The 26,831-nt window shown below is 44.0% G+C and overlaps 1 protein-coding gene across 5 annotated transcripts in view; it reads right to left on the bottom strand.

Moving 5' to 3' along the window:
* The window catches only part of LOC126471402 (band 7 protein AGAP004871-like), a 259,932-nt gene that overhangs the window by 36,232 nt on the left and 196,869 nt on the right, over positions 1-26,831 (bottom strand). For all 5 annotated transcript variants that reach the window (XM_050099530.1, XM_050099528.1, XM_050099527.1 and 2 more), the window contains one exon: positions 3,267-3,364. In XM_050099530.1, coding sequence (XP_049955487.1) covers positions 3,267-3,364 — 98 coding nt within the window. The remainder of the gene's footprint in view (positions 1-3,266; positions 3,365-26,831) is intronic.

Raw genomic sequence — 26,831 nt, 5'->3', positions numbered from 1 at the left:
GTGTGATCAAAGTGAAATGGAACTAGACAGGCTGATGTTGTTGGGGGTCATACAGCCTATTGCATTGAGAGAATGGTTTACCTCCCTCGTGATTGTTAAAAAACTGACTGGTCATCTTTGCATCTGTAGCAACTTTAAAGTTTCAGTTAATGCTCGATCTATCATTGACACCTGTCCTTTGCCTCATCCAGACAAGTTACTGACTGAACTCACCAGGGACCAGTTTTTCTCCAAAACTGATTAATCTGAAGCCTATTTACAGGTACCATTGGATGAGGATTCTAAATGGCTCGTTGTGATTAACATGCCCTTCAGGTTGTAACAGTACTGTTGCTTCCTGTTTGGTGTGGCAAGCAGCCTGGCAATTTTCCATGATTTTTGATGATGGTCGTTCCAGAGTGCATCAGCTACCTCAATCACATTGTTGTGATGGGTGCATCCCGGAGAGCATTTACATAACTTACTCACCTTGTTCACAGTCTTACATACTGCGTCGTTGAAATCCAACTCGGCCTAGTTTCGGCAAATCCATTGTGTATTTCAGGTTTGAAGTTTCTCGGGATGGTTTAAGCCTTTACATTGCCATGTTACCATGGTCTCAGCTCTGCCTCATTCTATCAATGTCACAGAACTCCAAACATTTTAGGTGACATTGCTTACTACCACAAATTTATTATGGGTGCAGGTGTGTTCGTCCATCCCCTCCACAAGTTACTTGACAAGAATGTTCCTTTTCAGTGGATGCTGACCTGCCAGTAGCCTCACACTTTTTTAAATATAAATTACATTTTGCTCATTGTCTGGTCACCACCTGGGTTTGGCTTCAAATACCTCTCAGTATGGACTTGGGACCATTCTCGCACATCAACATGAGGATGGTTCTGAACGTCCAACAGCTTACACATCAGAAACGCTCAACTCCACTCAGCAGCACTACTCCTAAGTTGATAAGGAAGTGTCTGCTATCATCTAAACACTCAAAAAATTTCATGTGTTCTTGTACAAATATAAGTTCCACCTCATTACTGATCCAGAGCCCTAGGTTTTGTTGTTTAATCCATCTGTTTCGTTGCCCAACAAAGTAGCACATCACCTTCAGTGTTGGCCCTTGTCTATGTCTTGCTAAAACTATGAAATACTCTTGTGGCCTACCACACAACATGCCAATGTCAATGTGGTGTCCCAGCTTCTGATGAAACCAGATCCTACTTTTGAACAGGATTAACTACTTTGTTTTCATTTAGATATTGAGGAGCACCATACAGTGGAAGTATTCCCTATTAGGGGCACCCAAATTGCAGCTGCTGTCGCTGCCAAACCGGTTTTGCGTCAAGTTGTTCACCTCGTTCAGCAAAGTTGGCTGGACAGGACTCTGGGCAGGCCTTCTGATCCTCTGCTTAATTATTTTGACCTTAGTCACAGCCTTTCAGTATTAGATTGTGTTGGTTTCTTAGCTATTGATGGGCTGTTGCCTAGGATTGTGATCCTGGTCACCCTATTGCGAGATGTGCTTCAGCTCCCACATGAGGGACGTGGGTCTCGCGTACCAAGTTATTGGCCTGTCAGCACGTGTTTTGGCTACACATCAATGGTAACATTATACATCTGGTCGCAGCCTGCTCTCAGTGTACTATCCAACAGGTGGTGCCATGGGCGATGCTCTTCACTGGCCCGCACTGCAGCATCTGTGGGAATGTGTCCCTGCTGATTTCGTGGGACCCTTTCTAAATTCTTCCTGAATGTTGGTTGTCAATGTTTCTCTAAATTTCTATATGTCATCTAGTGTCCTTTGACATCAGCTGCAATGATGATTCAGGGCCTGACCAAAATTTTTCTACTGAAGGTTTGTCTTATACGCTTGTGATGGATAACTGTCCACAGTTTGTCTCTGGCCTTCCATAATCTTTGCGCCCATCAAGGTATTTGACACGTAACTGCTCTTCCTTTTCGCCCCCAATGTAATGGTGAGGCAGAACATCTCATCCACACATTCAAGGTTCAAATGAAAAATCACGTTGCAGACTCCTCCATGGACAATGCCTTGACACTCTTCTAGAGTTCCTACAGGTTTACACCAATGGGGAATCTGGGTCCAGCTGAGATGTCAATGGTTGCCAGCCACACGCTCTACAGCATATGCTCATTCTGCTCCACCAGTGTCAGCTTGCTCCTTGTCACGGTTCACTACAGGCTCCGCGGTCTGGGCTCAAGGGCGCAGCCAACGACCAAAGTGGACCACAGCTGCTGTGGTCACCGTCTCTGTATGGTGCGCATCAATGATAGGCTGGTGGCACACCAGCAGGACCAGTTGTGTCCTCATGCCATGGCAAGAGCTAAGGGTCCAATGCCGTCACCTCCACCTCCTCCCTCATGACTTTCCCTGGCCCACAGGGCGTCCATGGTGCATGAGTGGACACACATTCCTTGTGGATATCACTGTGATGTGCCTCTCCTACGGGATCCAGTGCTCCTGGCCCCTGCTGCCACGCCTTCACACAAGGCTTTGCTCCTACAGGTGATTTTGCCACTGGCTGGGCCAATGCCTTCGGGCCCTTCAACACCAGCAACACTGGTGCCCCCAACTGAGCGGCCAGTGCCTGCATCGTCAGCACAGTTCCACCATGTCAAGGAACCCTCAAGATGCTACCAGCACCATTGTCACTGGTCCTTCACAGGGGAGCAGCCGCTGCGTGTGTTCACAGCCATGCCACTTCCACCCTTATTCACTAGTTCTGGCCTAGAATCTTCTGCTACCACAACCATCATCACTGCAGAGGCCATGGATGTTTCAACAGTCACACTATGGCCTGCATCAGAGAAACACCTTTTCCCCAAGGGGCCAGAAGTGGTATGACCCTGCATGTGATACTTAACTATGTGTTGTAGGACCAGGCTGCTGGCGTGCTACAATTAGAATATTCTGTCAATGGCATATGTGTGGGCCTGACACCAGAGGGTGCCTGAGCCATATGACTTGTGCACAAGGCATGGCATCCTCCGCACTGTCTAATGGAGCCTTCCTTTGTACAAGCACAGTGCAGCAGGCTCTTGCTCTTGTATTTTGTTCGTACTTACTGCCTGTAACTGCTTGTATCAGTGCCTGGACTGTTTATATATTTGTGCCTATGTTCTCCACTGTTGTTAACCTGTATGTAAAGGAATAGTAAACTTTGGTTCATTGTGGCCATGCTGTTGTTTGTGTTTTACAGTACAATACACTATCTATTATACTTCAGCTGAACTTAACATTCCTTTAATACGCTTACCTTGTAGCTCATGAAAATTGCAACTGGAAAGGTGAGAATGAGAAGCAGAATTGAGAATGCTGTGGCTAACACTTCAATGCAACCCAAAGGCTCTGGATCTGCAACAAATTATACATGTACAATTTTTAAAAAGGAGACTAAAAACAAAATTCTGAGTGTACATTTCAAGAATCTCCCTTCTCTCAATCTTTAAACCAAAATTATAAAAATTCAAGCACAAATAATGCACAGTAATCACACCCATTAGCTTTGTGGCATAAAACTTCCACCAAAATAGAAAACTTAATAATGATTAGCAGCTTCAAGAGACACAAGAAAGTACACAAATATCCTTCCCAAAATTGTTTATTCAACTATAATAATGGTTTGTGCCTTTTGGTTTTCACTGCTGTCAATATCTAATATAAATGTAAGTGTTTAGGAAGTCTTTTCTGAATGTATTAGTTTGGAGTGCAGCTGTGTATGGAAGTGAAACATGGATGATATACAGTTCAGACAGGAAGAGGATAGAACTTCTTGAAATGCTGTGTTACTGAAGAATTCTGAAGATTAGGTTGGTAGACTGGATAACTAACTAACTAACTAACAACAGAACTCCTTTGGCAACCTGGAACTGCACACAAAGTTGTTTAATTAACTTCTTAAATAATATGTAGCTTTCAATCTATGGTGCAAGCATAAAAAGGTCACAGTCTACGTTATCGTACATTCAGTGAAGTCTGTGACTAAGGTTTCCACCCAGCTGAACTATGAGGGGGCTTTTCAGTTCTAATAATACTGCTGCAGAGCTCAGGATTTACCCACTATGCTTACCCACTGAGTGCAGATTGTACAGTTTCTTGTCACACAGAGACTGTGAAGATAAGATTTAATTAACAGTGGCTCACACTGAAACCTGTGGGCAATCATCTTGTCCACACCTCATCTGTGAACAGAACAGGATCAAGCCTTAATTTACACTGAGGTGATAAAAGTTATTGGATATCCCCCGATATCATGTCAGACCTCCTTTTGCCTGGCATAGTGCAGCAACTTGACGTGGCACGAACTCAACAAGTCATTGGATGTCCCTTGCAGAAATATTGAGCCACGCTGCCTGTATAGCTGTCCATAATCGTGAAAGTGTTGCCAGCACAGGATGTTGTGCACAAACTGACCTCTCGATAATGTTCCATAATTGTTCGATGGGGTCCATGTCTGGCAATCTGGGTGACTAAATCATTCATTCAAATTGGCCAAATGTTCTTCAAACTAATTGCAAGCAACTGCAGCACACTGACATGGTTCATTGTCATAAATAAAACTTCCATCGTTGTTTGGGGACATGAAGTTCACGAACGGCTGCAAATAATCCCCAATTAAACAAACATGACCATTTCCAGTCAATGATCAGTTCAGTTGGACCAGAGGACCCAGTTCATTCCATGTAAACAGAATCCTCACATTTATGGAGCTACCACGAGCTTGGAAAATGTCTTGTTACAACTAGGATCCATGGCTTTGTGTGATCTGCACTGCACTTGAACCCTACCATTAACTCTTGCCAACAGAAATTGGGACTCATGATCAGGCCAATGTTTTTCACTAGTCTAGGGTCCAACTGATATGGTCCCAAGCCCAGGAGAGATGTTGCAGCCCATGTTGCACTTTTAGCAAAGACACTCACATTGGTCATCTGCTGCCACACTGTTCTAATGGATACATTCGCTACAAGTACCACATTGATTTCTGAGGTTATTTCACAAAGAGCTGCTTGTCTGTTAGCACTGAAAACTCTACACAAACACTGCTGTTCTCAGTTGTTAAGTGAAGGCTGTTGGCCACTGCATTTTTTGTGGTGAGAGGTAATGCCTGCAATTTGGTATTATCAGCACACTCTTGACACTGTGCATCTCAGACTACTGAATTCCCTTATGATTTCCAAAATGGAATGTCCCATGCATCTAGCTCCAACTACCATTCTGTTAATTCCCACTGAGCAATCATTATCATGTCAGAAATGTTTTCACAGAAATCACGTGAGTACAAATGACAGCTGTGCCAATGGACTGCCCTTTTATACCTTGTGCATGCAAAACTACCACCATCTGTATACGTGCATATCACTATCCCATGACATTTTGTCACCTCAATGTATTATGTAATAAGAGGTACTATATGATGGGCATTTCACAGTGCTTTTCCAGGCACAGATGTTGATACAGAAGTTCAGTTTATCTTGTAATATCTCCACCATATACCATTAGTCAAGTACAGGCTTATTACAAATGACTGAAGCGATTTCACAGCTCTACAATAACTTTATTATTTGAAATATTTTCACAATGCTTTGCACACACATACAAAAACTCAAAAAGTTTTTTTAGGCATTCAAAAATGTTCAATATGTGCCCCTTTAGTGATTCGGCAGACATCAAGCCGATAATCAAGTTCCTCCCACACTTGGCGCAGCATGTCCCCATCAATGAGTTCGAAAGCATCGTTGATGCGAGCTCACAGTTCTGGCACGTTTCTTGGTAGAGGAGGATTAAACACTGAATCTTTCACATAACCCCACAGAAAGAAATCTCATGGGGTTACATCGGGAGAGCGTGGAGGCCATGACATGAATTGCTGATCATGATCTGCACCACGACCGATGCATCGGTTTTCCGATCTCCTGTTTAAGAAATGCCGAGTATCATGATGGAAGTGCGGTGGAGCACCATCCTGTTGAAAGATGAAGTCGGCGCTGTCGGTCTCCAGTTGTCGCATGAGCCAATTTTCCAGCATGTCCAGATACACGTGTCCTGTAACGTTTTATTCGCAGGAGAAAAAGGGGCCGTAAACTTTAAACCGTGAGATTGCACAAAACACGTTAACTTTTGGTGAATTGCGAATTTGCTGCATGAATGCATGAGGATTCTCTACCGCCCAGATTTGCACATTGTGTCTGCTCACTTCACCATTAAGAAAAAATGTTGCTTCATCACTGAAAACAAGTTTCGCACTGAACGCATCCTCTTCCATGAGCTGTTGCAACCGCACCGAAAATTCAAAGCGTTTGACTTTGTCATCGGGTGTCAGGGCTTGTAGCAATTGTAAATGGTAAGGCTTCTGCTTTAGCCTTTTCCGTAAGATTTTCCAAACCGTCGGCTGTGGTACGTTTAGCTCCCTGCTTGCTTTATTCGTCGACCTCCGCGGGCTACGCGTGAAACTTGCCCACACGCGTTCAACCGTTTCTTCGCTCACTGCAGGCCGACCCGTTGATTTCCCCTTACAGAGGCATCCATAAGCTTTGAACTGCGCATACCATCGCCGAATGGAGTTAGCAGTTGGTGGATCTTTGTTGAACTTCGTCCTGAAGTGTCGTTGCACTGTTATGACTGACTGATGTGAGTGCATTTCAAGCACGACATACGCTTTCTCAGCTCCTGTCGCCATTTTGTCTCACTGCACTCTCGAGCGCTCTGGCGGCAGAAACCTGAAGTGCGGCTTCAGCTGAACAAAACTTTATGAGTTTTTCTACGTATCTGTAGTGTGTCGTGACCGTATGTCAATGAATGGAGCTACAGTGAATTTATGAAATCGCTTCAATCATTTGTAATAGCCCTGTATGTTCTGCACATGATTTAATACAACTTATGCTGTAGTATGTTTCCCAACAGGAGATGCGGGGAAACAGATGGCTGCTCCGCTGAAGAAGAGCAATGTTCGGTGATCCGTTTTTTCTGGTCAGAAGGTGTATCAAGGGCCAAAATTCATGGAAGACTTTCGGTACAGTACGGGAACAGTGTTTTGTCACAGTGGAGTGTCTACGAATGGCTTGAAAAATTCTGAAATGGTCGCACAAGTGTTACGCACGATGAAGGAGTTGGATGACTGTTTACCGCCACAAATGAAGAAACCATTGAGCGTTCATGTGAAATGATTATCTTAAACAGACTATTAACTATTGACAAAGTGGCACATCATCTGCAAATTACTCACAGTTCTGCCTACGAAATCATCCACAACAGACTTGGGCTTCATAAAGTTTGTGCAAGATGGGTCCCAAAACAACTCAGACAGTTGTATAAACAAACGCACTTGGACATCTGCAAAAAACATTTGGATCACTATAGTAACGAAGGGGACAAAGGGGACAACTTCTTAGACAGGATCATTACTGGTGAAAAAACATGGATCCATCATTATGAGCTGGAGAGTAAATGGTAGAGTATGGAATGGAAACATCCAAATTCACCATGCAAGAAAAAGTTCAAGACCCAACCATCTGCAGGAATACTGATGCTTCAGATTTTTGGGACACACAAGGTCCAGTATTGGAACATTATGTGGAAAGGGGCACAACAATAAACAGCGTACGTTACAGTGAGATGCTTAGTGCCAGGCTAAAGCCTGCAATTCAAAGCAAATGTTGAGGATTGCTGTCAAAAGGTGTTGTGTTGTTGCACAACAGTGCCCGTCCACATACTGCTGCCCACACTGCCAAAACGCTCCAGAAACTCAAATTTGAAGTACTGGATCATCCTCCATATAGTCCCGATCTTGCCCCCTTCTGACCATCACTTGTTTGGTCCACTCAAACAGGCATTAAGGGGCCATCAATTTGCCTCGGATGAAGCAGTGAAATTAGTGGTGCAACCCTGGCTTGCACCTCAACCGAGAACATTCTTTTATGAGGGCATCAGGAAGCTTGTACAACAATGGACCAAGTGTGATAAAATGCAAGGAGACTATGTCGAAAGATGATCTTCTTGTAAGTTTCCTATTTGATTACAATAAAATTTTATAACTACTTTGCGCATAATAATTGACTTCCCCCGTAGATATAGACTTCTGCAGATGTTTCCCATCTCAACCACAGTATTTCATGTACTTAAATAATATGGGTCATCTAACAACTATATAAAATTTTACTTTTGGCATATTCATAAAATGGAATGGAATGGAAACAGCTGACACAGCTCAACTATAAAAATAGTAAATATTCAGCATTAGTTCAGAATCAGCTGATTCGTTGTTGTTGTTGTAATGGTGGTGATGGTGGTGGTGGAGGAGGAGGAGGAGGAGGAGGAGGAGGAGGAGGAGGAGGAGGAGGATCCAACATTTTATTAATATTGTTAAGTCCCACTCATTTTTATTCAGACAAGAAAATTGTCTGCATACAAACTTCAGTTGTCATGTGCTACAACAACAGCAACAGGGAAGCCCTAAATGAAGGAGCCTGGAGCAATAATCAAAGGCAATTCCTCTGATATATCAGATGACTCCTCCAATACTACAGAAGTGGAAGCTGGTCTGCACCAACACAAAGTAGCATTGATAAAAACTCAGCTGACATCCAACAGAGCAGCCATTCGTTTCAGCCACGAGCCACTTTTCTCAGAAAGTGGACAACTGCACTGACTCAGTTGGTATCTGCACACAGAACAATAGTAGGCTGCATGTTGCTTTTGAGTGACACTGTTCTACAGAAATGTTTCATTGTCCTTTAGGGCTAGTATCAATTATTCTACCTACAGATGGATGCAGCACAATGTTACAGAAAATATTTTTATGTCATGCACATTTTTTCTTGTGTGTGTTTACACAAAGTTAGGAATTCCCTCCCAATTACAGTGTCCTATTTTTCACATCATAGTATGTGATATTCATGAAAGCAAGTGATGGAATGATGAAAACACAAAATAGTTTGCAGACTGTCCTATTCAGTCTGTGTGAGCAGCATACATGTTTGAGCAGAATGGAAAAAATGTGTGTAGGTTTCCTGTGATCTTTTTTATTTTATTTATGGCTTACATTCAGGTATAACTTTATAAATCCCATCAAAGTTTTGTACATCCCCACACATTTAAGTTCTTTTCTCTGCTATAACAGCAAAAATTGCACAAAATTTTATATACAGGACACCTCGTTCAGTATTATGACAGGAAGAGGAAGAATGTTATTCTTCTCAACTAATTAAGGAAACTTGATCACTATGGGATATGAGGAACATCTCTGAATATCACTAAATCATATCTGCAAAATAGGAAACAAGCAGCAGAAATGCAATTTGAACAAAAGAAATATTTATCATAATTTCAACACATAAGCCATGGTGTACCATAACGCAGCATATTAGTAGCCCTGTTGTTTCTGAGATATATACATGACTTATGACTTAACTATGAAAGGGAAATGATTCTTTTTGCAGATGACACCACTAGCATGACCACTGGCACTAATTTACTTGATATCATAACAAAAATGAAATTCCTAGTTGAGTCGATCACTCAGTGTCTAGGAACCAATAGGCTAATTCTCGGTGAAGAGGAAACTGAAACAACAATTTTAGTAACAACATCAGAAGAAGGATAAAGGAATCCACAACTATAAGAACTGGATATGAATGTAGTTCAAAAGACAAAGTTCTTAGGTCTCACCGTAGACACTGTTTGCTGTTGAAAGACCACACTGCTTCCTTTAACCATCAAATTAAATTCAGCTATATTGGTTGGTTGGTTGGTTTGGGGAAGGAGACCAGACAGCGTGGTCATCGGTCTCATCGTATTAGGGAAGGATGGGGATGGAAGTCGGCCGTGCCCTTTCAGAGGAACCATCCTGGCATTTGCCTGGAGTGATTTAGGGAAATCACGGAAAACCTAAATCAGGATGGCCAGACGCGGGATTGAACCATCGTCCTTCCGAATGCGAGTCCAGTGTCTAACCACTGCGCCACCTCGCTCGGTCAGCAATATTGATTCTCAGAAACATATACTAGTGTTTGCATGAGAACATAAAAACAAGTTCAATAAAAATGAAGATATTCGTACCATGCTATCAGAAACAGTACAAAGTTAAGAGTTTCACAAAATGACACAGCCGAACTAGAAAGCAGTACTGCTTGTATGGCAATAAAACTAGAGCTGTTTAGCATTTTTATTTTAAACATTAGCTTCAAAGAGACATTTAAGCAAACAATAAAAATATGGCTTACAGAAAGACCTTTTCATTCAGTCAATGAACAATTTCATGATGTATGCTTTTGAACAATGAAATGCATGTGAAACAGAGCAGTGTTATGTCAAATCTGCAGTCACCTTCATGAAGTTGGTGTCTAAGAACATAGGTATTTTTTTTTTTTTTTTTTTTTTTTTTTTTTTTTTTTTTTGTTTTAGGGCGCAAAACTTCTATGGTCATTAGCGCCCAGCCCGTGACGTAGAAAACAGGGAGAAAACGAAATTTAAAATCAGCAGCAATGGGAACAAAGTCATAAAATTTGAGAAACTAAAGGCAGAAGGAATGCTTAAAAATCCACTATAGGAAGGGGTTGGTTGTCCCCCAAAAAAAGCTTCAAATGACTGACGTCATTTCACTGTCACTAATAAACTGTAGAACGCGGTCAGCTGAGCGCGTGTCATCTGCTAAAATCGACGATAGATCAGGCGATAGCTGTAGACGGGAGCGTAACGGATTAAAATAGGGGCATTCAATTAAAAGGTGTCTGACCGTCCACAGCTGAGAGCAGTGGGGACAGAGTGGGGGAGGATCACCGCTTAAAAGATGTCGATGACTAAAAAGACAGTGCCCTATCCGGAGTCTAGCTAAAATTACCTCCTCCCGACGACGCGTTCGGGAGGAAGAGGTCCAAGCGCAAGGAAGGGCTTTCACTTCCCGCAATTTATTATGGGGAAGTGTTGACCAATGCGCATGCCATAAATGAGCAACTTGGCGACATAAACCGCTCCGTAGATCGGTAAACGGAAGAGACTGAATAGCTGGCCGAGGAAGAGAGACTGCAGCCTTGGCCGCTATATCGGCCGCCTCATTTCCACAGATACCAGCGTGCCCCGGGAGCCAGAGGAACGCCACTGAGACGCCCCCCAGGTGGAGCAAGCGCAGACAGTCCTGAATCCGGTGGACCAGAGGGTGCACAGGGTAAAGAGCTTGGAGACTTAGGAGAGAGCTGAGAGAATCTGAGCAGATTACGTACTGTATCCGCTGATGGCGGCGGATGTAGTGGACAGCCTAGAGAACAGCGTAAAGCTCCGCAGTATAAACCGAACACTGGTCGGGAAGCCGAAAGTGATTTGGGGTGTCGCCAACAATATAGGCACTCCCTACACCTAACGATGTTTTCGAGCCATCGGTGTAAATAAATGTGGCTTCCGTCATTTGTGCACATAGAGCAGCAAATGCCCGACGGTAAACAAGTGTAGGGGTACCATCCTTGGGAAATTGACATAGGTCTCTGAGCAAGTCGATCCGGGGACGGAGCCAAGGCGGTGCTGTACCCCAAGTTGTCAAGAAGGTTTTAGGAAAGCGGAAGGAAAGAGAATGGAGCAGTTGACGGAAGCGGACTCCCGGGGGTAGTAGGGAGGAGGAGCGGCCTGCATACCCGACATCAAAGGAGGCGTCGAAAAAAAGGTCATGGGCTGGATTAGCAGGCATGGAAGACAGATGGCTAGCATAACGACTCAGAAGGACTGCCCGCCGATTGGACAGCGGAGGTTCAGCAGTCTCAGCATAAAGGCTTTCCACAGGGCTGGTGTAAAAAGCTCCAGACACTAAACGTAATCCACGGTGGTGGATAGAGTCGAGACGCCGAAGGATAGACGGCCGAGCAGAGGAGTAGACTATGCTTCCATAATCCAATTTCGAGCGCACTAAGGCGCGATAGAGGCTGAGAAGGACCACTCGGTCCGCTCCCCAGGAGGTACCATTCAGGACACGGAGGGTGTTAAGGGAACGCAGACAGCGAGCCGAAAGATAGGAAACGTGGGAGGACCAGCACAGTTTTCTGTCAAACATAAGACCCAAGAATTTAGCGACGTCGGAAAACGGAAGGTTGACAGGACCTAGATGTAAGGAGGGCGGAAGAAACTCCTTACGTCGCCAAAAATTAACACAAACGGTCTTACTGGGTGAGAAACGGAAGCCGGTTTCGATGCTCCAAGAGTGGAGGCGATCGAGACATCCTTGAAGACGTCTTTCAAAAAGGCTGGTCCGTTGAGAGCTGTAGTAGATCGCAAAATCGTCCACAAAGAGGGAGCCCGAGACATCAGGAAGGAGACAATCCATAATTGGATTAATGGCGATGGCAAACAGTACAACACTCAGCACGGAGCGCTGGGGTACCCCGTTTTCTTGGGAGAAAGTACGGGAGAGAGTAGTGTTCACCCGCACCCTAAATGTGCGCTCTGCCATAAATTCGCGAAGAAAAAGGGGCAGCCGGCCTCGAAAGCCCCAAGAGAACAGTGTGCGGAGGATGCCTGTCCTCCAACAGGTATCGTATGCTCTCTCCAGATCAAAAAATATTGCTACCGTTTGGCGTTTCCGGAGAAAATTGTTCATGATGTAAGTGGAGAGAGCAACAAGATGGTCAACTGCAGAACGATGCTTTCGGAATCCGCATTGGGCAGGTGTTAGAAGACTGCGGGATTGCAGCCACCAAGCTAAACGGTAATTCACCATACGCTCTAAAACCTTACAGACACTACTCGTGAGAGAAATGGGGCGATAGCTAGAGGGGAGATGTTTGTCCTTTCCAGGTTTCGGAACGGGAACGACAATAGCTTCCCGCCATCGCCTGGGAAAGGTACTGTCGGTCCAAATTCGATTGTAAAGGCGAAGGAGGTAACGCAGGCTATGGGTTGATAAATGCAGCAACATTTGGACATGGATACCATCCGGTCCTGGGGCGGAGGAGCGAGAAGAAGAGAGGGCATGTTGGAGTTCCCGCATGGAGAAAACAGTATTGTAGCTTTCGCGATTTTGAGAGGAGAAAGCAAGATGTCGCACTTCCGCTGCACGTTTCTTCGGGAGAAACGCTGGCGGGTAATTTGAAGAGCTCGAAATCTCAGCAAAGTGCTGACCCAATGAGTTAGAAATTGCGACGGGGTCCACTAAGGTATCATGCGCGACAGTTAGCCCAGAGACCGGGGAGGAACTAGGCGCGCCTGAGAACCGTCGAAGCCGACTCCAAACTTCCGAGGAGGGAGTGAAGGTGTTAAATGAGCTAATAAAGAATTTCCAGCTTGCCTTCTTGCTATCGCGGATGACGCGACGGCATCGCGCACGGAGCTGCTTATATCGGATACAGTTTGCCAAAGTTGGATGGTGACGGAAAATGCGAAGAGCACGTCGCCGCTCACGTATTGCGTCACGGCATGCCTCGTTCCACCAAGGAACTGGGGGGGCGCCGGGGCAATTCGGAGGTGCGTGGTATTGAACGTTCCGCAGCTGTGAGAATAACGTCGGTAATATGTGTGACCTCATCGTCGACGCTGGGAAAGCGACGGTCATCGAATGTCGCTAGAGACGAAAAAAGTGTCCAATCGGCTTGGGCAAACTTCCAGCGTCGCGAGCGCATATATGGCAGTTGAGGCTGCAGTCTAAGAACACATGGAAAGTGGTCACTCGAGTGTGTATCATCAAGGGCGAACCATTCGAAGTGCCGAGCTAGCGGACCGACCGCAAGGTCCAAATGAGATAAATTTGTCGTGGAGGCAGACAAAAATGTGGGGACCCCAGTGTTGAGGCAGACTAGATCCGCTTGGTGGAAGACGTCTATCAATAGTGAGCCACGTGGACAAGGATGTGGAGATCCCCAAAGCGGGTGGTGGGCATTGAAGTCCCCAACCAGCAAATAGGGGGGTGGAAGCTGACCAAGAAGATGAAGGAGATCAGCTCGTGCCATTGGTGTGGACGATGGAATGTATACCGTACAAAGAGAGAACGTGTATCCAGAAAGGGAAAGACGGACGGCGACAGCTTGGAAGGAACTGTTTAAGGGGATTTGGTGATAATGGAGAGTATCGTGGAGCAGAATCATGAGTCCTCCATGGGCTGGAGTGCCTTCAACAGAGGGGAGGTCATATCGAACGGACTGAAAATGAGGGAGAACAAATCGGTCATGGGGACGCAGCTTTGTTTCCTGAAGACAGAAGATGACCGGCGAGTAGGATCGTAAGAGGATCGACAATTCATCCCGATTGGCTCGAATGCCGCGGATATTCCAGTGGATAATGGACATAGGGTGAACAGAAAATGGAGGAACGTGACCAAGGATGCTGTCAACTCAACGACTGCTCAGAGCTTGCGACCGACAGCATGGAATGGCATTCAGTCGAAGGCAGAAGATCCTGATCCATAGGTTGGTCAGGAGCAGCTCCAGCCACCAACGATCGGCCAGTTGACCGGCCACCAGCAGTGCGCCTCGGCGACACAGAAGAAGGCCGAGGGCGATTTCCGCCAGGTGGTGCTGTAGATGGGACACGCCTTGGCGGAGAAGGAGAGGAACTGTGTTTCTTCGCAGCCTTCTTGGAAGTATGATGTTTAGATGAAGGAGGAACCGATGGTTGTGAAGTTGCGGTACGTAAAAACTCTTCACGAGTAGGCTCTTTTTTCGAAGACTTGGCGTCTGACTTTTGGGCTCGAGATTTAGCAGAACCCGACGAAGGGTGAGCCATTGAGTGGGCAGGCGAAAGTGGTGAGGTTGAACGGGCGATCTTTGCGCTGGCCGATCTGACGACCGTGGTACTAAAGGTGAGGTCGCAAGTCTGCGTGGCCGCCTCCTTTGTTGGCCGAGGAGAAGCAAGGACAGTGCTGTATTTTCCTTTCTGAGGCACAGTGGGCTGTCGACTGGCGAGTAACTTTCGAGCAGCAAAGGTCGACACCTTTTCCTTCACTCTTATTTCCTGGATGAGTTTTTCGTTCTTAAAAACGGGGCAATCTCGAGAGGAAGCAGCGTGGTCACCCATACAGTTGATGCAGCGAGGGGATGGAGGTGGACAAGCACCCTCATGGGCATCCTTGCCACACGTAACACATTTGGCCGGATTGGAACAGGACTGGCTGGTGTGATTGAACCGCTGACATCGATAGCAACGCGTAGGGTTTGGGACATAAGGGCAAACGGAAATTATCTCATAGCCTGCTTTGATTTTTGATGGGAGTTGAACTTTGTCAAATGTCAAGAAGACAGTGCGGGTTGGAATGATGTTCGAGTCAACCCTTTTCATAACCCGATGAACAGCTGTGACGCCCTGGTCAGACAGGTAGTGCTGAATTTCTTCGTCAGACAATCCATCGAGGGAGCGTGTATAAACGACTCCACGCGAGGAATTTAAGGTACGGTGCGGTTCCACCCGGACAGGGAAGGTGTGGAGCAGAGAAGTACGCAGCAATTTTTGAGCCTGGAGGGCACTGTGTGTTTCCAACAACAGGGTGCCATTCCGTAATCTGGAACAAGACTTTACAGGACCCGCAATTGCGTCGACACCTTTCTGAATAATGAAAGGGTTGACCGTGGAAAAGTCGTGACCTTCGTCAGACCGAGAAACAACAAGGAACTGTGGCAACGATGGAAGAACCGTCTGTGGCTGAGACTCAGTGAACTTACGTTTGTGAGCAGACATAGTGGAAGGTGAGGAAACCATTGCGGAAGAATCCCCCATGATTACCGGCGTCTCCGATGGCGCGCTCCTTCCTTGTGGGGGCCCTCACCGAGGGCACACCCGCCTTAGGTGATTGTTCACACCTCAGGTCACACCTCCCGACAAACGGACGGAGGGACCAATCGGCACTTTCGGAAGGTGTCAGCTCGGGTAATCACCCCTCCCTGGGCCTGGCCTTTACCAGGGGGTACGTACGTGTCCTACCTGTCTACCCGGGGCGGGGAATTACGCGTTACCCCGTCACCGGCTACGCATGGAAGTGCGTGGGTCGGCCTTCAGACACGCACAGGGAGGAAGAAAGAGACAGGAAAAGGAAAGAAGAGAGGTCTCAAACGCCGCAGCGGAGAAAAGGGTAAAGAGAAGAGGTAAAGAGAAGAGGTAAGGAAAAGAGAAGGACGAAGAAAGATGAAGACATACAAGCAAGGAAGGCGAAGAGTGCGGTACATTTACAAGCGTCCGTCTCCGGACGTAGGCACAAACCGTACTCCCAGAGGGGGAGAAAGGGAAGGAAAGAGCCAGAGGTGAGGGGGGGGGGGCGAAGATGGGGGATGGGGAAGGATACGGAAAGGGGGGGTATGCAGCCCGGAAAAGAAGGAAGGCCACATTAGCTCGGGGTCCCGTGCTTGCTACACACGTATCCACAAAAGAGTTGTGGATCCCCTGGGGGGGGGGGGGAGGAGAAGAACATAGGTGTTTGTCTCATTAACAATACAGCATCCTGGTGCACCAAGACAATCTAAGACAAGGAATAACCAGCTTGGAGCTAACTGATTTACATCTTGTGGCAGCAGGTAGTTTAAGGGCATAGGTAGCTAAACTGCTTTTAGTACATTTTTAGATATAAAGAATGGATACATTTTTTATCAAAAATTTCGAACAGACAATGATTTTAAAATCTTGACACCTAATGCTAATATAAAGTAGTAATGCACATACGGCTCAACTATTTGGATCTACAACACACCGACAGTGGCAGCATTCAACCATGCACATATGTGACATACAATGACTTTTATTATATTCTGTTTGGTTGTCTTATCATAAAAGGAAGCCATGAGTTAAGGGACAATTTTCTACCAGCAAGCACTTGGAATGCAAAACATCTTGTTCACAGTGCTGGAAGGATGTGCAGCATTGGTGATCCATTTGCTCCACTCTTTGCCACTCACTATTTGTCACTTTTGTCGGTCCATTTTGCCACTGACATACAAGTTGAAACTTCATTGTAGATTACAACTATACACCGTGTAAGGACCTGAACCTGGAACCTCACCTTTCACAGGCCACACTTACAGACGAGATGAAGAAGCAAGACTCGTGACTCACTCTCACAATTTCTCCTCACTACCCAATATCATTTCTTACAGGACAGTTAGCCCCACAATTTATTCATGAGAACTGTGAACTTTGAGAGGGAAGACACAGCTATTGGTAGAAGTGAAGCTGGGAGGGTAGGTTGTCTGCCAGGGTAACTAGCTGGTAAGAAAATTGATCGCCGAAGGCAAGGTTCCGGGTCTGAGTCCCGGTCAAGTATACACTTCTAATCTGCCGAGAAGTGCAAAACAGTGCATTTTCCATTACACACTGAAAGACTCATTCAGGAGACTTATAACTTATTGTCTCAACAATGCTGTAGCAAACCACTACAGGAATGATCATATTGTTACAATGCATTGGTTAAAACATTGCTTGGGTACGCCATCATTACAATCAGTGCACCCACGTCACGGTTCTCAGAATGATTCCTCTTCTCTAGAGATTGAGAAGGCTGACCTACAGATCACAGACGTTCCCAAGTGGTGATACTGCAGTGTATGCATGGTGCCAGAGGCGGATTTACATATAGGCACACTAGGCACGGGCCTAGCTTTGAACGGCGGCATTTTTGGTACAGTATTAATTCAACATTTTACGTTTTAAAGTAAGTGCTCTTACAATGACAAAAATTATTAATACTGTCAAATAATTTGGTAGTTTAAGCAAGCCATAAGAACGAAAATCTACAATACAAGCTTTGAAATATTATCAGTTTACTTGGTGACTAAATCTAACTTCAAATACTCAATTTCCGCCAGGAATCGTGTTTATGAAATGGTTCAATAGTATTTTACAGTAAGCTATCAGAACAACAGTCGACAATACTAGCTCTGAAACGTTGTTATTCCGAGCTGTCAGCTTCTTATTTCTGTTCATTGAGAATAAAGAAAGAGGCTCCAATGAAATTAAATTATTCTACATGGTCGTTCTTGTCTTTATTTTATTTCATAGCACAGTTCGGTCAAGTAATCCAAGCTAGTCAGTTAGTTATCACCGTCGTGTTTAAAGTGAAAAACTTCGTGCTCGTGTGGTACGATTTTAAACAGGTTACTTTTCATTTACAAACTTATTTTCCTTTGTGCTGGTGTTGGTTGATAATTTCGTATGTGTCTTTAAAATTAACAAGAGTGACAAAACCAAACGTGCTAAATAAAGAGCGGGATTTCGGAAATTAGCGACGGAAAAGAGAGAGCGAGAAGCTAATGTCTACGCTTGGCAACGTAGACAAATTTTTCACAAACAAATATTGCTAATTCGACTTCGATAGGTCTAGCACTACATCTGTAGTAAAAGTAAATTATGATTTAAACATTATACAGTTATGATTTAAAGCATATTTTTTGAGGGCCCTATGGGCGCAAAAATTTTAAATACACCTCTCTATGGTGTATTGCACATAGAATTCGTTAGATACGACGGGCTACTCGAAGGTCGAACCATAACCTGTGCATCCCTAGGTGGTGCTTACATGCAGAGTGTGGAACATGTAACAACTGCACATCTGTAGATGGACTTGGTTGATGGTGTGGTGAGGAATCTATAATTCAGATGTGAGGATCTCGATGCAATGTGAAATTGTTCCTAGACAGCTGCTGTACAGAAATGAGATCATATGAGTTCTTGAGCTATATGTTTGTGCCTCTGGATATTCCTTTCATCTTATAGATGGAAACCCTATATATCTGATGGTGAATGACAGTTTCACTACTGCTGCTGGTTGGGGATTTTCTCTGCCCGGGGACTGGATGTTTGTGTTGTCCTCAGACTGTCGTCGTCGTCGTCACCACCACCACCACCACCACCACCACCATTCGTGACAGTGGCTAGATTGGACTGTGTACAAATTGGGACTTTGTACGGGCGCTGATGACCGCGCAGTTGAGCGCCTCACAAATCAATCATCAAATGGTTCAAATGGCTCTGAACACTATGGGACTTAACATCTGAGGTCATCAGTCCCCTAGAACTTAGAAGTACTTAAACTTAACCAACCTAAGGACATCACACACATCCATGCCCGAGGCAGGATCCGAACCTACGACCGTAGCGGTCGCGCGGCTCCAGACTGAAGCGCATAGAACCGCTCGTTCACAACTGTCGGCAAAACCAATCCGAACCTACGACCGTAGCGGTCGCGCGGCTCCAGACTGAAGCGCATAGAACCGCTCGTTCACAACGGTCGGCAAAACCAATTATTATCATCATCATCACTAATGCTGCTACCAGTATGATCTTAATTCCTACCATTCACTTCCGTGATTCGTTTGGCAGAGTTATTTTACATTGACCAGTACTTCTTACGAGTTACGACTGACCTGGAGATTGCACCCCATGAATAGCAAATCATCTATCTAACAATGATCATTCCTCTGAATCCATTCCACCTTCAATATGCTCAGTAACTACAGTCTCCTACTAATGATGTTTTGAATTACCGTTAAAAGCTTAATTTTTCATAATGTGTTCTCCCCTACTTGTTCTTTGTTCTGAGTGCAGTACACAGAAATATAACTTTTCATGTTAATATCAGCAAACAGATGTTCAAGCAAGAGAAGCATTATAGTTTTCTGAGGGATCCCAGATGCAGACTACACGTGTACACTGTGATCTGTGTGAATCCCCGAAACACACTACATTCGTTTGAAAGCCCTATGAGCACTGCTTTGCCATGCGTGAAATGTGGAGCGGACGTTTCAGGAGCAACACAACAGCAGGAAATAGACACTCCAGCTGTGCAGGAGCCTAAAAATACGTTTTCAGGTGATCTGGTTTGAAGATAGCTGCTGTGTTAAAGTGCCACATGTAACAGACTTTCGGATGTATCAACAGATTCTGAAAAGGCGGTCGTTACAGAATGGTCATCAAATGGTGCTCTTCCCTTTTTACAGTAAATAGGCAATTATCTGCGAATGTTACGGTACTATTATGACTGCAATCACAAGTTCAGCCCTCTGGTGTACCAAAAAATACAAACGAATGACCCAGGAACGGGACGCCAACGTAACAAATAAATCAGGTATCATAACAGGAGTATGCGAACTTAAATGGATGTTGCAGTTCGAAATAAGGACGCAGCCAGAAAGTCTGTTTAGCGGTGCGTGCTGCAAACTGCAAGGACTAGCCTTGATTATATTATGACCTTTCCCTTTGCTGACGTGCAAGCGAATGAGACACGCCCCTGCTCTGAAAAAAACAGGCTTATAATGTTAGAATGGTAGTATCTATATCCTCCAGCAGCACAAGAAAGAAACTGATTCAAAAATACTTTTACCTACATATAGGTACACCATATACGCTTGAAAGCCCTGTGAGCACTGATTTGCCAGGCGTGAAATGTGGAGCAGACGTTTCAGTAGCAACGCAACAGCAGGAAATAGACACCTTCAGCTATTCAGGGGCCTAAACACACACACACACACACACACACACACACACACACACACACACACACACACACAGTGTTCAGATAAACCCTAAAGCACAAAACTGTCCAAATGTGCACTTAAATCTTCTATCGCGGTTTCGATACTGAAACGAGCTTGTGGAAGCACGACAACGCGTTGAAAGGACCTTGTGGAATAAACAGTGGTGACAAAAGTCATGGGATAGCGACATGTACATATCCACATGGCGGTAGCATCGCACACACAAGTTATAAAAGGGCAGTGCATTATCGGAGATTCACGTGAAATGGCGTCTGACGTGATTATGGCCTCATGACGGGAATTAACTGTCTTTGAACGCGAAATGATCGTTTGGAGCTAGACGCATTCCATTTCAGAAATCGTTATGGAATTTAGTATTCCGAGATCCACAGTGTCACACGTGTGCTGAGAATACCAAATTTCAGGCATTACTTCTCACCATGTACAGCGCAGTGGCCGACGGCCTTCACTTAACGACCAAGAGCAGCGGTGGTTGCGTAGAGTTGTCAGTGCTATCAGACAAGCAACACCGTGTGAAACAACCAACGTATCCATTAGGGCAGTGCGGCGAAATTAAGCGTTAATGGGCTATGGCAGCAGACTGACGCGAGTGTCTTTGCAAACAGCACATCGTCTGCAGCACCTCTCCTGGGCTTGTCACCTTATCGGTTGGACTTGGAACCTAGACTACTGGAAAACCGTGGCCTGGTCACACGAGTTCCAATTTCAGTTGGTAAGAGCTGATGGTAGGGTTCGAGTGAGGCGTAGGTTCACGAAGCCATGGACGCAAGTTGCCAACAAGACACTGTGCAAGCTGGCGGTGGTTCCATAATGATGTGGGCTGCGTTTGCATGAAATGGATTGGGTCATCTGGTCCAGCTGAACCAGAACCGGAAATGATTATGTTCGGTTACTTGGAGACAATTTGCAGCCATTCATGCACTCTGTGTCCCAAACAACGAAAGAATTTTTATGAATGATAATGTGCCATGTCACTGGGCCATAATTGTTCGCAATTGGCTTGGAGGGCATTCTGGACAATGTGAGAGAATGGTCTGGACACCCAGATCACCTGACATGAATCCCGTCGAACGTTTATAGGACATAGTCGAGAGGTAAGTTCGTGCACAACATTCAGCACCAGCAACACTTTCGCAATTACAGACGGCTGTTGACGCAGCATTATTTCTGTAGATGACTTCCGACGATTTGTTGAGTCCATGCCACGTCGAGTTGCTGCTCTATGCTGGGCAAAAGGATGTCCGACACGATATTGGGATGTATTCCATGACTTTTGTCAGCTCAACGCATATCAAAAGTGTGACAAAGTTTAAAAAACAAAATATCTGAAAACAAGATGTGGCGTGCCTCCAGCATAGAAGGAGGCAGGGAATAAGTGTTGTCAGTGGAGGAGCAGTAGCACCAAAATAACTCGGTCAGGACAGCTCAGTGGCTTCGAACATGAGACTAGTCACTGGATGTCACCTGGGTAACAGATCTATCAGAGACATTCCAAGCCTTCCAGAGCTGCCCAAGTCGACTATTGGCGATGTGGTTGTGAGTTGGAAACTTGAAGAACAACCATAGCTAAACAAAGACCAGTAGACCCTATGTACTGACGGACAGGGACCGTCGAGCATTGCGAAGGGTGGTTGTAAAAAGTCACAAGGAATCACTCATGAGTTCCAAAGCGCTATAGCAGTCCAGCTAGCACAGTGACTGTGCATAGAAATTTAAAAATAATGGGACACAGTGGTCGAGCAGCTCTTCATAAGCCACACATTCCTAAAGTCAATGCTAAATGACACTTGAGTTGGCAATCTGATGGAAGGGTTCGGGTTTGACAAATGACTAGAGAATGTTACCTGTCATGTGTAGCATGGAAATGAAGGTGTTACGGGTATAGGGTCCCTTACTGCGGTGAAGAAAATGGAAAGATATGAACATATTTTACAGCACTGTGTGCTCCGTATGGTAGAGGAACAGTTTGGAGAAGAAGATTTGTTGGTATCAGCAAATCCACCCTGTAATTACGCGTCATCTGTAAGACAATGCTTTGTGGACGACAACTTTCCTGAAATGGACTGGCGTGCCCTGGGTCCCTACTTGACCTCAGTGGAACACCTTTTGAATGAATCAGAAAGTTGACTTTGTTCCAGACCCCAACGTCCAACATTACTACCTTCTCTGGTCTCGGCTCTTGAGGAATAATAGGGTGGCATTCGTCCACAAAGGTTCATACGCCCCAGCAGAGTTCAAGCCGTCACAAAGGCGAATGACGGACGCACTCCAGTTTATGGCCACTAATATATTTCTAGATACCTCTGATTCGATGTGTACCAGACACTTTAATGGCCAGTACCTCGAAGGAGTGTGGCTCTGTGGCCAACTGACAGACTAAAAATCCAGATGTGTATGGTTCAATCCGAAGATGTCCTAGGATTGTTTTCTAACGCCGATCACAATGATTTTATTACATGTGAAAAATGATACGTTGCTGCGTGGTTGAGAGCCCGTGTCAAACTGCAGGTCCCCCTGTAACTGTTTAATCTAAATAAAATGCAAATATTGTAGTTGTTAGGCCTAAAACTGGAAAACAACGACGAACTTTGTATCATATTTTACATAAATAAATCTAAACCCCCAGAAGATGACACATAGGTGCAAAACGTGTATAGGTAAATAGAAAAAGAAACATGCTGACAGAAAGAAACGTATCAAATAAACTCTCTCAAACAGTGGATTTTGAATTTGATGAGGTTAATGAAACTGAAATAAGCAAGGTAATCCTCACATTAACGAACACACACTCAGATGGATGGGATGGTACGTCAAGTGCTGTAGTTAAAAATGCATAGGAGAAGTAGTTAAACCACTAACCTACCTCACAAACTGTAGTATTACGGAAAACATTCATCCTAGTAGTCGATAAACAAGCATTGTTAAACCAGTGCATAAGAAGGGAGGTGCAAAAGAGGCTTCAAATTTTCTTAACAGAAAAACAGCATGGTTTTAGGGAAGATCGCTGAACAACAACTGCAGTGACTGAATTTCTCCGTTAAGTGTACAACCTCCTAGAAGGAATGAAGACAATGGGCATATTCTTAGGTCTTTCAAAAGACTTTGACTCGGTCAGTCAAGGGCAACTCATTAAGAAATTGAAGGTATACAACACCAAAGACTCATCTTTGCAGTTACAATCCATAAGCTTAACAACTCGCAATAAGTGTACTAAAATTTCATGCAAAATAGATAATAAATTCATAGATTTCCCGTCTTATAGAGATACAGATGCTGCAGGGGTCAATCCTTGGTCCCTTTCTCTTCTTAGATTATGTCAATGACATGACTCAACCCTTCAAAAATGGTTCAAATGGCTCTGAGCACTATGCGACTTAACTTCTGAGGTCATCAGTCGCCTAGAACTTAGAACTAATTAAACCTAACGAACCTAAGGACATTACACACATCCATGCCCGAGGCAGGATCCGAACCTGCGACCATAGTGGTCGCTCGGCTCCAGACTGTAGCGCCCAGAACCGCACGGCCACTCCGGCCGGCTCAACCCTTTAAATCACATATTGTAAGCTATGCTGATTACACCTTCCGCTTATTTTACAAGAAAGATTTTGAGGCATTACAGCCAGTTGCAGCTGGGGGTGTATCAGAAGCAACCACATATTTTCTACGCCAGTGCCTAAACGCTAACATCAGTAAATCCTAGCTACTAACATTTAAAAAAACTGGTTCTCATGAGGTTGAAATAAACTATATATGTGGAATTATGTCAGTAAAAACAGATATGTTTCTTCGTGTCCACCTGGACAAAAGTCTTTGCTGGGTAAATCACATTTATTCTGTATGCAAGAAAATCAGCAGTAGGTTGCATTGATAATCCAACTGGCAAATGTAGTTCCAAGTCAAACCTTAAAAACAGTAAACTATTGAACAGTTTATGCATTTCTTAATTACGGTATTGAACTTTGGAGATGTGCAGCCGACTCGCACCTGGATAGAATAGGAGTACTGTAGAAGAGCGCAGTTAGGTTAATGCATGAATTTTCGTCATGAAACCTTTGTCCAACATAGATATTTAGCTATATTCCTTATATTTTTATAAACTTTTTGTGAATAGTAAAAAGGAAGCAAATAAATTCAGTGATACACATAATAACATTAGAAGTAATAGAAGTAATGCTAACTATTTCAGGCAAAAAACAAAGTTAAAAATAACTGGCACTAGTTCTTATATTAATGGGAAGATATGGTTCAACAAGCTGCCACATACTTTAAAAACTTGTGAAGCAAAGCTACTTCACAGGTTCTAAATTGCATGTCTCTTGTTGCAATATATATATATATATATATATATATATATATATATGTGTGTGTGTGTGTGTGTGTGTGTGTGTGTGTGTGTGTGTGTGTGTGTGTGTGTGTGTGGAATATTCCGTCGATTCTTGGAGGAGCATAGACATATTAATAACTCGAATACAACGTATTAATGTTCCACAATAATTATTTTGGAACATTAATAACTGTATTCAAGTTATTAATATGTGATATATTTAGACAATTAAGGTGAATAATGTTCTACTACGGTCTGTAAGTGTTATTTATGTTAATTCACTATATAATACACGTATAACGTATGCAAAAGTCACTGGATTGATGGCTATATCCAAAAAATGTAAATAAATGCAAATAAATAAAAACTGTGTTTTGCTTAATGCGGAATTCTGTACTTTCCCTTGTTACATGTTCTATGTAATTTACGTTATTTAAACATGTATTTCAGTTTATAATTTACAAGTTCTTTAACTTGTTCCACATCCCTGCGCCTCACATACATACAAGGATCTACGGAATGTGTATATATATTCGAGAGACTAATTAGAAGCAACGGCAGCCACGGTAACAGAACAGGAGCCAAATGGCATAAATCATATTCCATTTTTTGTAAAAATGTCATAAAAGATATCACGATCAACAACACAATATTTTAGAGTTTTGAAAGAGAAATGAAATCCAATAACGGTGCTCTGGCTTCAGAATGAACACAGAACCGTGCTTCGACACAGTGAAATATAAAATAAAAACAAGGCGAATTTCGTTCTCTTCTTACGGTCTTAATTCAAACTGGTTACAGGACAGTAGCTTTCAAGTAAAGAAGAGCTTTCGCAATCCACATTGCACGATGGACAGCCCCTGGAGCGCGGAAAGATACTCCATGAGATGGCGCTCTAACAAGAGAAATTTCAGTTAATTCTAAAAATTCAGTAAAATTCTCCTTGGCTGCTGTTCTCTGGAAGTATCTCGCACAAAATCTGAGAATAGCGGCATATCGACTTGCTCCAAGTATTCCTTGACCTTTTCTTGGTGAATCCCTGAGTAGAATCAGTTACCGATGATTCAAACAAAGCATTTAACCTTTTTTTTTCTTCAAGATGACCTGTGTTCCTACACATCGTAACTGGTGGCCGTTTCCGTGCATCAACCTTGGCTCTCTTTTCAATAGTTGACTGATCAAAATCTACCTGTCGTCTCGAAAATACTAATCTTCAAAGTATTAAGATGTTCTATGTTCTCAATTTTTCTCTCACCTATAAACCTCCGATTATCTCCAGCAGAATCTTGTAGTTAACTACATTGTAGATACAAAACTTGTAATTTTGGTAAGTAGGGTTTCTCAGCTCGTGTGTTGGAAAGCGTACTTTTTCCCAACAACTCATCACTTCTCCCACACAGCTAGTGGGGTACTTTGAAGTGCAGATAATTTATGCATTCACAAATTGTAAACGTTCATTTGAAAAATGGCAGTTTACTTCCATTTATTTCTGTGAGTAATAACCAAGTGAACATAATACATCCTATAGAGCAACTGAGGACGTAAGCATTGTACGTGCTACGATTGCTACCTTCCCTCTAAAGTGGGACCCCGTTGGGTCGTAAAAATGGAGAGGCACAGCTTGTCCTGCCCCGTGTCTTCCTGTCTTAGTTTCATTGACCCGCACGTCACTCGACCAGTGTGATATGAGAACACATTCAGGTATGGAAAATGAAGCAAGCAATCGGCCTACATTAGGTAATCAACAGAAAATTAAGACTTTCTTTTTTCTTGATTTTTTTTTATATTTTTGAAGCTCTGGGACAGCGTTTTCTCTTATCCTATTGAGCCCAAATATGATAGCTCAATTTTTTACATGCTGTAGAACCAACTTGGAGGATAGACCAAGGGACACTGACAAAATTTTAAAAAGTACCATATACAAGCTAACCTTAAGGTGCGTAGCTTCTGAGACGTAATATTCAAGGCACCCTCTAGTAACTGTAACCCTTTCCCAATATGAGGGGCTTTAACATTCTAACTTGGCTTGCATAGTAGTTTGAGATTACTT

Source organism: Schistocerca serialis, chromosome 3 (assembly GCF_023864345.2).
Source record: "Schistocerca serialis cubense isolate TAMUIC-IGC-003099 chromosome 3, iqSchSeri2.2, whole genome shotgun sequence".
Taxonomy (NCBI): domain Eukaryota; kingdom Metazoa; phylum Arthropoda; class Insecta; order Orthoptera; family Acrididae; genus Schistocerca; species Schistocerca serialis.
This window is presented reverse-complemented; position numbering and strand designations above follow the sequence as displayed.